The following is a 15979-nucleotide window of genomic DNA, read 5'->3' as shown; positions in this document are numbered from 1 at the left end:
AAGCTTTAATAGGAAGCCATACTTACCTTTGCTGTGTCTGAAACAGAATTCCAGTAGCCACCACTGAGTGAGAATTTTCCACTGCCTATTCGAGCCAGTATTTCCTCTGGTGTATCATCAGGGCCATTTGCAAATGGAGTGTAACTAATTTATAACAGAATAAAATGCTAATGAATAAAGTTTCTTTTTTGGTTTGTAATTTTCATATTTATTTGCAATATCCAAAAGTACTCTAAGTAGTTCATTTAATGCTATACCTCATTAAAATCTACTTAAGTAAAAATTAACAACAATATGAAGCTTCATATAGTACCAGGTCAAGATACAGGTTATGAAATATTAATTTAGATTTAATATACAATAATATAATTAAGACCTGATATACTATAGAATAAAATATTTAAAACAGTATATGTTTATGACACAGAGTACAAAAAAGATATGGAAAAAAATCAACTCATAACCTGAAGAACTTAATAATAGTACATTACAGAAAACAATAATACAGGTATAACAGTGATACACACACATACACATAGAATTGTATTATTAAACAACAAGAGAAAATATGGAAAGAAAGTATTAGATTAAAAAATAAATCTAGATAATATAACCAAAATATTGATGAATAAATGCTTACAACATATTGTACACACTCACCCAGTAAGCATTGTGTAGAGGAGGACACCAAGACTCCATATGTCACAAGCAGCATCATAGCCTTGTCGTTTTAAAACCTAGAAAAAGTAAAAATTAGTATTAACACACTGTTGTTTATTATACAGATTTGGATAGGCTGTGAACTAAATTATGTCTCCTAAATCAATGCATACAAGAAAAACAGAGCATGATTAACAAACAAGGCAATATAGTAATACTATTTCTAGAAACTTCTACTAATATTTCATATATATAAATTTAAATTTTGATATTCAGATTAATTTATCAAATGCTGCTGTGGCACACAGAGGACTATAAAAATAAACTGAAGGTAAATTTCTTATTTAAATGTATTTATATTTTGTAAGGGGCTGCAGAAATAATTAACAAAACAAAGAAAATATAAGACTATAAATGGTATAGGGCAAAATTGTACTATATATATATATATATATATACACTCAAGATTTAATCATCACTATTATTAGGCATAAACTCTGACAAATACAAAGCAACTGTTTTCTGTAAGAAAATCAGAATCTTGCAAAGGAAATAAACTTCTATGTAGTTAATTCAACATGATAAGTTTTCTAACAAAACTATGTTTTAAGGATATGGGTATAAAGATGAAGAAGCAATTCACTCTTGATATGGGGAGAGAGGGAAGACTCGGAGGCAGCCTGCTTGTATTGGGCCGATAAGGAAGAATTTAGGAGGCAAAATCAAGAGGTGAGAGAGAGCAGGGGCAAGAGAGCAAAGCCTGCTTAGTGACACGTAAGTTCAGTGTGGCCAGATTTCCACACAGGGGATTCTATAGAGAGACTGAAGTGGTGTTTTATTTTTTTAATTTTTATTTTTTGAAGTCGTCTTTTAAAAGGTTTTTTAAATTATTTATCTGGCCACACCACGTGGCTTCTGGGATCTTAGTTCCGCAACCAGGGATCAAACCTGGGCGCCAACAGTGAAAACACCAAGTCCTAACTACTAGACCACCAGGAAATTCCCTGAAGAGTTTTTTTATAAATATCTTGTTAAGGAATCTAGGTGGTTTTTTTTTCCCCCTGCAGGCAATCAGATGTCACTAAAGCATTAAAGAGGAAAATAAAATAAGTGGATGTGTATACCAGAAAGATAACCCAAGGTATAGAGAAAATGCTGGCAAGAAGAGAGAATGGACACAAGGCCACCTCATTGGAGACAATTTGTAGCAAACTAAGTGAAAGGCTGTGAGGATCTGTACTAAAACAGGACATGAAGAGGAAAAGACATAAAGATAAAATGGGAAGGACTCAGTAAAGATTGGATATACAGGGTAAGGGAAAAAAGGTCTAAAATATTTAGGAATCAGAAAGGAAAGGATCTGGTGATCCACTGAATGTGGAGAAATAGTACAGGAGGAGGATTTTGGGAAGAGTTAAGAGGTCAGTCTAAGGACAGTTTGATCACAGAAGATTTCCTGAAGGTGAATTTAGAGGCAGGATCTGAAGCAAAAAAACATTCCAATGTGCCAAGGCATAAAAGCCACATGGTGATTCCAAGAAGCAGACTGCTTATATGAAGTAGGACACAATCATGAGGAAAAATGAGATGGCTGGATTAGGGGGTCATGCTTGAACACCAGTGAGTGGCAGAGGCTGTGGATATGTCAACAAATAAAGGAAAAAAACCTGTCCCTCATCAGTTCTAGTATCACTGGGAGAACTGAATCAAATAATCTTTAAAAAATTTTTTTATCTAAAAACTAAAGTTTGGAAAACAGAGGGGGGAATCCAAATCTATAATCCAACTAGTCTAACGTTATCAACTATTATCATTTTTGTGAAATATCTAGCACATGGTAAAGCACAAACTTTGTAGCCGGGTTGCTTGGGCTCAAATCTAGATCTGACCTCAGGCAAATGGCATCACCCCTCACTGTGCACCTTGTTTCCTGTAAAATGCAAATAAAAGTACTCACCTCACATAGTTATAATGAGAACAAATTATTATACCCGAATTAAAGCTGTGAGGATGAAATCTGTTAACATATGTACCTGACATGCAAGCCTTATATTAGGATTAACTATTATTTTTTATTATCTTGCTTGTAGTTACGATTTACATAGTGATAATCCAAAGGCAAGAAATTTTGAGGGCAAAGCAGTGGATTTTAGAGATGCTATAATGGGGAACTGCAATTTCTTAGGAAAACAAGCAGCAACCTGATCAAAGCAGTGCCTGAGGAAGACTTCAGCAGCTTTGCAACATCTTGTGGACTGATCAGACAATGACAAAAGGGACGCCATGCACCTAGGCTGTGGCAGTCACCTGGGGGTGTAGTGAAAGAAGCAGGAGCTAGGAAGGCAGGTCTGTGAACAGAAGAAGCCCAAACTGGTTGTAGGGGATAACAGAGATGCTAACTGGCTACAAAGTTAAAGACAAGAAAAGACCATGATGTTTTAGCTTTAGAAATATAGGAAGATGGTAACAAAAATCAGGAAATTCAAAGAGTATCAGGAAAGAATTTTCTAGGCAAGAATACTGGAGTGGATCCCTGGAAGGGATCCCCCCTCTCCAGGGGATCTTCCTGACTCAGGGATCAAACTCAGGTCTCCTGCATTGCAGGCAGACTCTTTATCATCTGAGCTACCAGGGAAGATGGGCAAAACAAAGCAAATGAGTCTTTAAATATACTGAAATATTGCAAGCAAATTCTTTCACAATTACCTCTGGTGCAACAAAATTTGCCGTATAACAAGGAGTCATGAGAAGACCATTTTCTGCTCTTAGCTGTTTAGCAAAGCCAAAATCACAAATTCGAATAGATTCTGGATTTCCAGATTCATCCACATAAAGAATGTTGCTCGGTTTCAAGTCTCTGTGAACCACCTAGTTGAAATACAAATTAAAGAGGTACATTAACAATATGTCTCCATTATGGAAAATTATTTATCACAAAGTTAACAAGATGATTGGTAGTGACCTTCACATTATTCTAACAGTATAAAATACTGATAGTGTAAGTATAACTTACACTGTAAGTATCTCTCACACAGAACTGTGGCAAGGAAAGGAGGAAGAAAGAACAGTATTTACCCCCCTCCCTCACTTTGTCCAATTAAGTGGATTAAGGAAAAATGCAAATAGCAGTAATATCTGTCTCCAAGTTATTCGTCGTCCAACAAATATTTATTGAATATCTATCATGTTACCAGGGTATTATACAAGGAGCTGCAGATACTCTGATGAACAAGACCTGTAAGATCCTTGCCTTTACATGCCAGGAGCCTACCCAGTAGTAAGGGAGGCAGAGAATAAATAGGTGAGTGACGGGGCACAACTCGGGAGGCTCAGGAAGGGTCTCCAGAGGATTTAACAACTGATTTAATATCTGAAGAACTGAATGTAGAAGCCAGAGAAGTCGGGGCAGTCATTCTACGTAGAGTGAATGGTGTGTACAATGGATGAACACAATAAATATGCAGACAGGCTCAATGGAATAGGCATGGGGTTTAAGTACAAAAAGGAAACAAAAATCCAGATTTACCTAAGTACTGCCTATGTGATATCCAAGCAACAATGGCACACACACAGAAAGATACCATTCCTTTAGAGTTCTGTATTACTTTCTCCCTTTAATCACCTACTGGAATACTTCTTTTATCTCAAGTCTCTCTGATGCCCCTTATTAGACTTATGTGTTTCTTCTGTCACCCAATTCTGAGTTTATGTTCTAATCAGTAACCTCAGTTTCACGTCCTAACATCCAGAACTTCACTTCTCCAGACCAGTTATTATTTTAATAACTAATTACTGCTGAGGCACTAAGAAAAGAACACAGAAGAGTTAGATGACTGCACAGTCACAAATTCTTCAGTGAAAACTGAGTTCTATTAGTTTCTAGTCACAGTAATAAGCAAATCTTGAGCAGCTACAAGTGAAGAAGCTCTAGAATTAAATGAACACATTTCACTTGTTAGCTTCTAGGGGCAAAGACAAAGAAAACAAGAATAATGTACTGAAAATAAACTCCTTAAGAAGAGGTCTGTTATTCTTTTCTTGCCTCCCATTCCTCTTTGCTCCTCTGCTATTCTCCTTTCCTCCCGCTCCCCCCTCCCCACCTCTCTCTTGTTCCTCTTCCCTCCCACACTCACTTCTTTTAAAAAATATGGTGGTTTTTTTGTTTTGTTTTTTGTGGGTTTTTTTTTGCCATTTACTAAAAATCTGTATGCAGGAATAAAGGAGGAAAGCACCCACCAGTCAGAAATCCGGTGGCTCTTTGGCCTAGTCTGTTTGAAGGATTTCCTTTTACAAGTGAATACAACCTATGACTCTGGTTCTTGTCTAAACTCTGCTGCTGCTAAGCTGCTAAGTCACTTCAGTTGTATCTGACTCTGTGCAACCCCAGAGACGGCAGCCCACCAGGCTCCCCCATCCCTAGGATTCTCCAGGCAAGAACACTGGAGTGGGTTGCCATTTCCTTCTCCAATGCATGAAAGTGAAAAGTGAAAGTGAAGTAGCTCAGTCCTCTCCGACTCTTCAAGACCCCGTGGACTGTAGCCTACCAGGCTCCTCCGTCCATGGGATTTTCCAGGCAAGAGTCCTGGAGTGGGGTGCCATTGCTTTCTCCTGTCTAAACTCTAAATGGGCCCAATTCTCAAGAGTATGCAGTGGCCTAGCAAAAGCGGTGCTGTTTTCTAGGTCACAAAATCTCATGTACTTCTTGGGAAGTGTAAGAACTTAATGTTTATAAACAAGCTAAAATTTCAAAGTAGAACTTCAGGCTCAATGGGAGAAATCTGCATAGTGGAAAAACAGCAGCATAATTAACATAATATAGTTATTTTTCTTTACATGCATAAACTAACTTCTATCTTTATAATTTCAGCTCAAACACTAAGAGTGAAAAAGAAAAAAGGTATTTAGTATTTTATACCAAATTTCATAAGGTGTTTTATATACATTAGGTTAATAAAATGTTAAAAATACTTACCCCTTGTGCATGAAGATATTCAACAGTTTTGGTAATAGTAAACAGGACAGCACTGGCCTCTCGCTCAGAGAAAAATTTCTGCCTAAGAATTTTATCCAGCAATTCACCTCCTTTCATAAGTTCTGTCACTACATACACATATTTTCCATCATCATATACCTGTAAAATTCAATACCAAAAATGCAAAAAGTTATGTGAAGCTTTACATGTGCTCAGCATGACGTTTAGCATAGTAAAGAGAAATTAAAACTCAATTTATATTCAAGGAAAATTTTACTTATCATAACCAATGAAGGATATAAAATTTGTAAACAATTTTATACACATAAAAACTTTAAAATAGGAATTGATGAGATACTGTCAGAAAAATAACCTCTGATTTCCTTCCATGAAGCTTAACTCAAGGCAATCAAAATAGCTATGGGTATGGAATGTGAAGGGGCACTGAACTTCTGCTCTTAGGGTGTGTTCCTCTTGATCTTTCTACCTACTAATGATGAGAGGGACTGCTACAAAGACATGTGATTGAGATTTTCCTGGAACTTCTACAACTGCAGAACTTCTATATTTATATGCACAGTACACTGAATTATTCTGATTTTGATTAAATTAAAAGACAAACTGTGGCAAGAATTAAGTAGGAAGATTAAGTAGCAAAGAGAAATTTCATTCAACCATACAGAAGCATACCAATTCACTTCTAATATAGAAAAAGCAAGCTCAATGTAATTTTGGATTTATACTCTAGGCAATCCCAAACTGAAATAACCCTCTCCTTAAACTTCATGCCTTTTTATTCCCCTCTTCTCATAGAGTTACTGCACAGCTCTGTTTAGCTCCCTAACAGATACCATGTACTGGGGCCCCGAATATGGAGAAAACAAGGTACCTGCCCTCAAAGTTTTTATTCTAGTAAGGAGAAACAGACATAGAAATGAGTTTTAAAAAATGTTGGCGATGCTGTAACAAAAGTGGGGATTATTTTAGAGACTTTGGAATTTGACATGAAGGAGCAAAGATATAAAAAATAGCAATAGCTTATGGAATTCCCCAGGCAAGACTGAAATTAAGTATTCAATATTTTCTACATTTCCTTTTTAATGTACTTGGTTGGATTCTTGGAGGTTATATTAATTAAAGAGTCACTTAAGTGAAACAGCTTCACATTTTAATGGATTATATTAACCTCCTCTAACAATGAATAGTGATACATTATTCTGAGGAAACTGGAGTTTCAGTTAGGAAGGAGAAGGAGGGATAAACGCTGGAATTCACAAAATCTCAGAGGTGAAAGGTACCTTACGAGTCCTCTGACTGAGTTGGCTACATGACATTTCTGGTCTATAATACCCAGACACGGCCTCTAAACCCATATGAGCACGATCAGCAAGAGAGGACTTAATGCTGCCTGGGGAGTTTGCAACCTTTGCCAACATATCTGTTATGACGAAAGCCAATGGTAGCAGGGAGGGAAACTTCACTTGTTTCGGGGGTGGTGGTGGGCAGAATAGGAAGCCTGAAGGACGTAATGCCTTAGCTAAGTCTTAGATTGTGGTAATTAGCCAGGCAAAGAAGGGAAACGGTATTCCCAACAGAGGGAATCATATAAAAGAAAGAGCAGTAGAAGAAAACATTAAAAAAAATGTACATACTTGAGCATGGCTGGAGCATGGGGTATGTGAGGAAGTGTGAACACTACAGACGGAGGGAGGCAGGGACCAGAGGTGATGGGCAGCCTGAACTACAGGCAGGAAAGTAGCATGGTTACTTCCACAGAAGTGGTAGCTCCCTCTGGCAGTACTATGGAAGACAGTTTGGGGAGCCTACAGAGCCTCCCCTATGGCTCAGATGGTGAAAAATCTGCCCACGACGAGGAAGACCTGGGTTTGATCTCTGGGTTGGGAAGATCCCCTGGAGAAGGAAATGGCAACTCATTCCTTGTAACCTTGCCTGGAGAATTCCATGGACAGGGGAGCCTGGCGAGCTGCACTCCATGGGGTTGCAAAGAGTCAGACACGACTGAGTGACACACACACACACACACACACACACACACACAGCCGGAGCCTGACTTAGTTCAACCTGAATATAATTAATACCTAAGTGTTCCAGTAAATACTGATGTTAAGAGCAATAATATCATTAATACTTTTCTTCTTAAAGTAAAGGCAGAAAAATTAACTATATACATGATTTTTTTCTGTAACTTGAATTATGTATGTTGTCCTCTTGTTTTTTTTTGCTCACTATATCGAGTTCTTTGTCTAACACATGATTCCAAATGCGAGTTAGACAACTGATTCAAATGATCTATGTTAAAAGAATCTACTTACATCCTTTAGAGTAATAATGTTTGGATGCTGTCCATAACGAAGAAGAATTTCAATTTCTTCTGTAGGGTCTCTCTTGCTTTTATCAATAATCTAAAAGGCAAATATTTATCATAAAATTTCATGAACTATACAGTATAAACTTCAAGTATTTACAGCTACAGATTTAGGTGTTATTTTGTGTAAACACTGTATTTATAAGCCACTTATTAACAATTTTTACTCAAATACCTGGCCAAATTGTCTAATCAAAATTTGAATGCCGGTCTTGATATAGATGGTAAGGCCATAAACTCTATGCCCTGAGTCATATTCACATCAGGTCTGTCTAGTTTAAGTTTGTAAAAAGTTTAGGATTTAACAAAAGCTCAAAAGCCTCAAGAAAAGGTACCAAGAACACAGTTAACATAACTTTCTTCCATTTTTAAATGTCTTAAGACCTTTGGGAACTCAGTTAACTTCTAACCTCTATCAATATAGATAATTAAGAAGAGCAAGATATATCTTTAAAACCACCACCAGAGTTTGTTTATTGTAATTCAATACAGTTATTGGATTACCTTTACTTTTTTAAATAAAATGCTTCAATGGAATATCCCATTAGCTGTAAGCTACTTATAAAAAATTAATTAACAGTTAAGTAGAACAAGCTTATTTTTGAAGTTAGGCAGAAAGCTAAGCAGAATACCATACCTAGAAATTCTACTTGGCTAGAATTAAGTTTAATTATTATAATAAAGCCCTTTAAAATACTAATTTAGCTTTCCAACCCTTTTATGTCAGCTGCTTCTTCAGAATACTCCTCTAAATGTTTTAATCTGTTAAAGCAGTACTATATTTTTTAAAAGGCAACAAGTTTTGCTTTCATTTCATCCAAAAGGTAGTCTAAAACAAATTTTGTGATCTTCATACTTTCAGTTTTAAAACAGCTTAGTAATTAACATATGTAATAAATACCCAAATGCTCCATCATCCTAGGAAAGAGCTTGTAACTCTTAATATGAGCCAAACCTGCTATCTGAAATGGACTTATTGTGAAAACAGTTCTTTATTTGGAGAATGGGGAAGACAAACATACAAGTGTTCACTGTGAGCAACTGCAAATGATAGTGTGGAATCAGGCAGATGGATGATTAAGAGGAAGGATACAGGGAAAAGACATGCCAACTCAAAGGAAATGATTTGGCACTAGTCTTGTGAAAACCAGAACACATTGGGAGGCTTGGTTTTTTTTTTAATTTTTAAAATTTACTTTTATTTATTTATTTATTTGATCACACCCATGCAGCTTGCAGGATCTTAGTTCCCTGACCAGGGATTGAACCTGTACCCTTGGTAGTGGAAGGGCAGAATCTTAACCACTGGACCACTGGGGAAGTCCGGGTTTGGACTCAAAACTTCCTCATAGAGGCATGTGTCTTGATTTTTGGCTAAGAAATTCCTTATTGTCTTAGGACACTTAACTAAATTAAAACAGCTAATGATGATATATTTTATGACATTTGTTCTTTTTCTTTTATTGGTTCACAGATCCTTTTAAATGTGAAGGATGTATCAATATTTTTGCCATAAAAATAGACACATACAAAATCCAGCATAAAATTTCAAGGAACTCCCTGAAAGTTTGACTATAAATGGGGACTTCTGAGAATAAAAGGCATGATACTAAAAACCAGGTCAGGTGAAAACTGGTACCACCTTTCTCAAACTGTATGTATGCTGCCTTATCTTTTGAGCTTACAGGGGAATCTATGGTTCCAGATTAAGATCCCGAAGATCACTAGTTAGACATTTAAATTACCTTACCTTTTTATAACAGAGGACACACATAGCAAAGCAGAGTGTAATTTTTAACTGGTACTAGCATGCATGAATAAGAACTGTTAGAGTTACATTTTATTTATTTTTTATTTCTTAAATAACTATTATTACAGAAGCAATACGTGTGCATTTTGGAAAATTTAAAAACACAAAAAGCAAAATAAAATAAAAACATCACACTTTTATTCACTGAGTATTTACGAATATTTACCACTATTCATATCTTAATGTACATCCCTTCAGATCTTTTTCTTACTTATAAGTATTAGAATTGCATTTTAAATCTAAAAACACTTACCTTCACTGCAAACTCCATGTTTGTGGCTTTATGTATACATCTCTTGCAAACGGAGTAGGAGCCAACTCCAATATCTTCTTTTACTTCATATCCATCAGTAAACTGGATACTGTTCCTGTGCAACTGCTACAGACACAATTATAAGCTGATAAAGAGCTCTGTAATGACTTTGGTATGTTATGTAATAGGGAAACATCAGCATGCACTGTAAATGAATTTAGTAAAATTAAGAGTGAATGTTAACTGCAGTCATTCTTCTACAACTTTGTATTTCAGATGTGTCTATGATAAAATGTACAGCAAGAAATATTCCTTTTTAAAAAGCTTATGTTAAAAAGAGAAAACTGAATATGTAGAACAAAAAACACGGAGCTACGTGGTTTTTGACAGTCTTGCCTGTGATCATTACCCATTCTACTATCCAAATGGCTACATGTCTTTGAAGCAAATGGGGAGATGTTTGAAACCTCTGGTGTAGAAGAAAAGATCAGAAAGATTCAGAATTAGAACATCTGGATTCTTGTCTTAGATGCACCACTTGTAGACCATGTACCCTTGAACTTGTGTATTCTCAGAAGGTGAGGATTATAGAAAATAATATATCTGAAGGTGATACTTATTTTATTGTCACTTTGGACTATCACTAGCCATGCCCTCCTTTCTCTACCCTCAAGTCATAGCTTCATTATGACTCTGTCTAGAGAAGCTGCTAATGGCTTGAGGACTAGTAATAAGGGGTAGGATTATGAACAGCAAATTACTAGTTCTACAAACAGACTGAGGGGAGTTGTTCTGCTCTTGCCTATAGTATTGAAGACACCCCTCAGCATGCCTATAGGTTAAAACTTGAATTCTACAGAAAAAATGTTTATGATTTCTATGTTATGTACAGAAGTTTTGACTTAGACACTTACCATACATCACATGCCTGCCATAGTAAAAGGGACAGACTATTTAAACATGAACTTTGTTAAAAAAAAAAAAAACAGTGTTTAAATTGATTTTCTAGAAAGCGGAAAGCAAGAGGACTGACTTGTGGAAAAAAAAAACTTAAGTGCAAAAGCAATTTAATCATCAGGCAAATTCAAGCACTAATTATACCCTAAAAAGAGCTCAATGTTTCAAAAGATGTATCTAGTTCCCTCTATGATTAGGAAGATGAATTAAATTTATCTTTCAATGATACTAGGATGGGAAGAAAGAAAATCTAATGGTTTGAACTACTTGTGTTCCTCTAATAATATTTAATTTAGTAGTGCAGTTTCCTGTTACACACACACAGACACACACTCTCACAGTCACTCAGAAACCTGCTTCTATAACTTCTTTTTCTCCTGCACTGATCAACAGAGGGGAAAAGGGAAGTAGGGGGCACCCTAAGGCAGCATCCACAGGCATTTGTTCCTAATGACAATGCAGGCTCCAAAAGAATAAAGACACAAACCTGGAAAACTTAAAGTTTAAGTTCATTTTTATTTCTTATCTACTCCTATGTCAGAGGTTGGCAAACTATGGTCTATGGCCCAAATCTGGTTTACAGCTAGTTTTTCTAAATATAGTTTTATTGGCACACAGCCATGTTGATTCATTTATGGACACTCTATGGCTGCTTTTGTGCTACAATGGCAGAGTTGAATAGTCGCAGTAGAGATCCATATAGCCTACAAATCCTCAAATATTTATCATCTATTCCTTATAGAAAAAGTCAGCTGACCCCTGTTATAAAACATCAGTGAAACAGGAGACCTCAGCTCATCGTATCTGATCTAATAGAGACAGAGGATGAAACAAACAAGGCCTGATAAACATTCTGAGGCACAGGAGACAAGAGAGACAAGACGGTGATATCGATCTCAACTCTCTTAGAATTTCACTTTCAAGTCAGATAGGTATCCAGGATTTTGGCACATGCAACCTTTTCAAAGGCATATGAAAGAAATTTCTAAGGGCCAATGATATACAATGCATTTTAAGCTGCTCACTTAAAGTCAGCAGATCAAATCTAACATAATTATTCACACAGTGAACTATATCTTACAACATTTCAAATTTAAAATTACTTAGACATTCACTTACCTGAACAATTGAATGCACACCAACTGTCTGCATAGCTTGGCTTTCATCATCTGAGGTAATAGCAACAAAACTAAACCCCCGAAAAAGCTGATGAGCATTAGCACTAGGTGGAATGCCAGGTGAATCTGAAAATAATAATAAATTACTATGAAGGCAACTGCTTTGAAAGGTAATTAAGGGAAGAACTGTCCACATTATGACCTTTCTCACTTATTCTGGAACTCCACTTCTCAGGTATTCAGTGCTTTCAGGATAACTCAGTGAGTCACTGTATCAGAACTGTCCTGATGGCTTACTGCCATCACAACTAGGACATCTTAGTCCCTTAGAGCCCAGAAAATAGCTAATTCATTTGAAGAATATACTAAATGAATAAATTACTGGGTTACTGTTATTCTATACTAGCACTGTCCCAGAGAATTTCCTACAGTGGGAAATTTTCTTTATCTGCACTGCCCAATATGGTAGCCTCTAGCCACACGCAGCTACTGAGAATTTGAGATGTGATTAGTGTGACTAAGAAACAGTTTTTAATTTTAATTAATTTAAATAGCCACATATTGCTACTGGCTACCATATTAGATGAGTGAGTGAGAGTGAGTGAAGTTGCTCAGTCATGTCCGACTCTTTGCAACTCCATGGACTGGAGCCTACCAGGCTCCTCTGTCCATGGGATTCTCCAGGCCAGAGTGGATTGCCATTTCCTTCTCCAGGGGATCTTCCCAATCCAGGGATCGAACCCAGGTCTCCTGCATTGCAGGCAGATGCTTTACCCTCTGAGTCACCAGGGAAGCCCATATTGGATAGTCCAGCTCTAAATAATAACCTAACAATACTATAGCTCCTGGTTACAGGGAGATACAAGGTTCATCTACAGATAATTTAGGAGAAACAAAATTTAGTCCAGTGGTCTCAAGATATAACATCAGAATCTAGAAATCTAAACTCCAGTTAAAATTACTAAATATATAAAATATCAAATGTATATATATATATATCCTAGGACAATCATGGTATGCAGTCCTTAAAATGTATTTTATGACATTTACATGTATACTTATTCAAACTATTTCTGTGGAATCTATTGGCATTAACAAAAACAGAAAAATACTTTCACAATATACCTAATGTTCACTAGAAAAAGAAATAATAAAAGCATAATAAATGTGTTATTCATAAATATAAAAACCCAACTAGGCATACTAATATTTATAAACATACTCTAAAGGCTACAGGCAAGCAAAAAACAAGTATATCTACTTAAACATCAACTCCACATAAAATTCTTTTTAATATCAGCTTGATATCTTCAGCAATATATATTTAGTGAATTTTACATTAATGTGGCAGTATCATACTGAAAGTGAAAGTTGCTCAGTTGTATCCAACTCTTTGCAACCCCATGGACTATACAGTCCATGGAATTCTCCAGGCCAGAATACTGGAGTGGATAGTCTTTCCCTTCTCCAGGGGATTTTCCCAACCCAGGGATCAAACCCAGGTCTCCTGCATTGTGGGAGGATTCTTTACCAGCTGAGCCACCAGGGAAGCCCAAGAATACTGGAGTGGGTAACCTATCCTTTCTGCAGTGGATCTTCCCAACCCAGGAATCGAACCAGGGTCTCCTGCATTGTAGGCAGATTCTTTACCAACTGAGCTATCAGGGAAGCCCCACTATACTGAAGACGTCTGCTAAGAGAACCTATCTGGGCAGAACATAAAACAGAGCTGCTCTATTCTAAGATTTTCCCTCTATCAAAATAACTTGTATTAAGAAAGCAAAGTAAAATACTTCTGTGTATCATCAATTCTATGCATATCATTGCCTATGCATTTGATAAAATTCTATTCATGTATTAATCCAAATTTCTAAGACTGCCTTATAAAAATAAACACCCTTCAATGCTAATATTATAGACTGTCAGGCTTTTTGGCTGTAAAGCTTTATAGCCAGATTTAAATGATACACACAAGTACATTTTCTATTTATTTACTTGTCAGTGATAAACCTGGGATTTAATACACCTAAATAAGAGAATATTAAAGTGCAAAACACACCATTATGTATAATGCACATATAAATTAATGAAATATAGCTTACCATTCAAAAGATCACTTCTCTATAACAGTTACAACAGTAATTTTAGGATATCCTAATACAGGATATGGAGAAGGCAATGGCAACCCACTCCAGTACTCTTGCCTGGAGAATCCCGTGGATGGAGGAGCCTGGTAGGCTGCAGTCCATGGGGTCGCTAAGACTCGGACTGAGAGACTTCACTTTCACTTTTCACTTTCACGCATTGGAGAAGGTAATGGCAACCCACTCCAGTGTTCTTGCCTGGAGAATCCCAGGGACAGAGGAGCCTGTTGGGCTGCCATCTATGGGGTCACACAGAGTCGGACACGACTGACGTGACTTAGCAGTAGCAGTAGCAATACAGGATATGAATCATTTTGAAGTTATCACACCTCACATAAAGTTTAAGCTATGTTTGGGATTTGAACTTTACAAGTATTTCCACGAGCACTATTTATGCTAGAGTACTTCATGTGAACATAGCTACAAGTAAATAAATGCACAACCAAATGATGTTTTCAAATCTGTATAAGGCACAACATAATTTGCTAAAAGATTTAACAAGGACCTTAATTTCTATAACATGCTATAAAGGATTTAATAATGATCTAGTTATTGCAGCAGGGATATTGTATGAAGGGGAGAAATGAGGACAGCATAAAGATTTATATTAGATAAGCTTTTCTGATTGAACAAGAAAAAATATATAGATTGTCTTATATTTGGGTTTTCACATTTTCTCCTTACCTTTGGGAGTTTTTGCAGTAAACTCAGGATCAAAATAGAAAGTATCTTCAGGCCTGCCAGTTGCAGGTTTAAAAGGTGGATGAATTTCTCTTCTATACAGTTTCTGGAGGGAGAAAAAGAGAGCCTTAGTCATGTGTTAATTATTAAAAATATATATTTCAAGCAAGTTTTCATTTGATACTTACATTCCAGTCTATAGTTGAGAAAAATGAATGTCTTTTAATTTCTTCAACTCCATCTGGTCCTGCACCTATCAAAAATTAATTAGCTTTGATTAAATAGCAATTTTATTTCAAGGATAGATATACAATGCTTATTTAGTCTTCACTTTTAACACCTGCCCTACTACTTCATAATTCCACAGTACAAATACCCATCCACCCTCTAGAAAACAAACATCACTAAACACAAAAGAGAAACAAATTAAGAATTTTACCTAATCTGTTTGCAGGATTTCGTTTGAAAAGCATTCGTAAAAGACTCTGGGCTTCTGGGCTCAAAAACTGTGGCATCCCAAGTTTGGCTCTAAATAATAAATCCATATAATAACATTTTATTTTTTGGAGGTATCTGTATTTTATTTTTAAAATGAACTTTTATTTATAAGATAATTGTGGATTCAAACTCCGTTGTAAGACATAATACAGAGAGATCCTATGTACCATTTACCCAATTTCCCCCAATAGTAACATCTTATAAAACTATACTGCGATATCACAACCAGGATATTGACATCGATAGAATCCACTGATCTCATTCAGATGTCTCCAATTTTTATTGCACTTATTTGCCTGTGTGTTTAGTTCTATGTCATTTTAAAAACTGGAATTGATTTACCTTATACTATTTTTAGGTGTACAGCATAGTGATTCAGTATTTCTGCAGACTGTATTCCACTTTCAGTTATTATGAGATAATGGCCATAATTTCCTGTGCTATATAGTATATCCTTGCTGCTTATCTATTTTATACATACTGGTTTGTATCTGTTAATC

General features: G+C 36.1%; 1 protein-coding gene across 4 annotated transcripts in view; it reads right to left on the bottom strand.

Moving 5' to 3' along the window:
* Positions 1-15979, bottom strand: part of RPS6KA3 (ribosomal protein S6 kinase A3) — a 102066-nt gene that overhangs the window by 8712 nt on the left and 77375 nt on the right. For all 4 annotated transcript variants that reach the window (XM_043895079.1, XM_043895081.1, XM_043895080.1 and 1 more), the window contains 10 exons: positions 15421-15509; positions 15170-15234; positions 14985-15087; positions 12158-12282; positions 10082-10207; positions 7966-8055; positions 5633-5791; positions 3367-3528; positions 661-737; positions 27-144 (listed from right to left, as the gene is read on the bottom strand). In XM_043895079.1, coding sequence (XP_043751014.1) covers positions 27-144; positions 661-737; positions 3367-3528; positions 5633-5791; positions 7966-8055; positions 10082-10207; positions 12158-12282; positions 14985-15087; positions 15170-15234; positions 15421-15509 — 1114 coding nt within the window. The remainder of the gene's footprint in view (positions 1-26; positions 145-660; positions 738-3366; positions 3529-5632; positions 5792-7965; positions 8056-10081; positions 10208-12157; positions 12283-14984; positions 15088-15169; positions 15235-15420; positions 15510-15979) is intronic.

The sequence above is a fragment of the Cervus elaphus genome, chromosome X, assembly GCF_910594005.1.
Source record: "Cervus elaphus chromosome X, mCerEla1.1, whole genome shotgun sequence".
NCBI classification, from domain to species: domain Eukaryota; kingdom Metazoa; phylum Chordata; class Mammalia; order Artiodactyla; family Cervidae; genus Cervus; species Cervus elaphus.
This window is presented reverse-complemented; position numbering and strand designations above follow the sequence as displayed.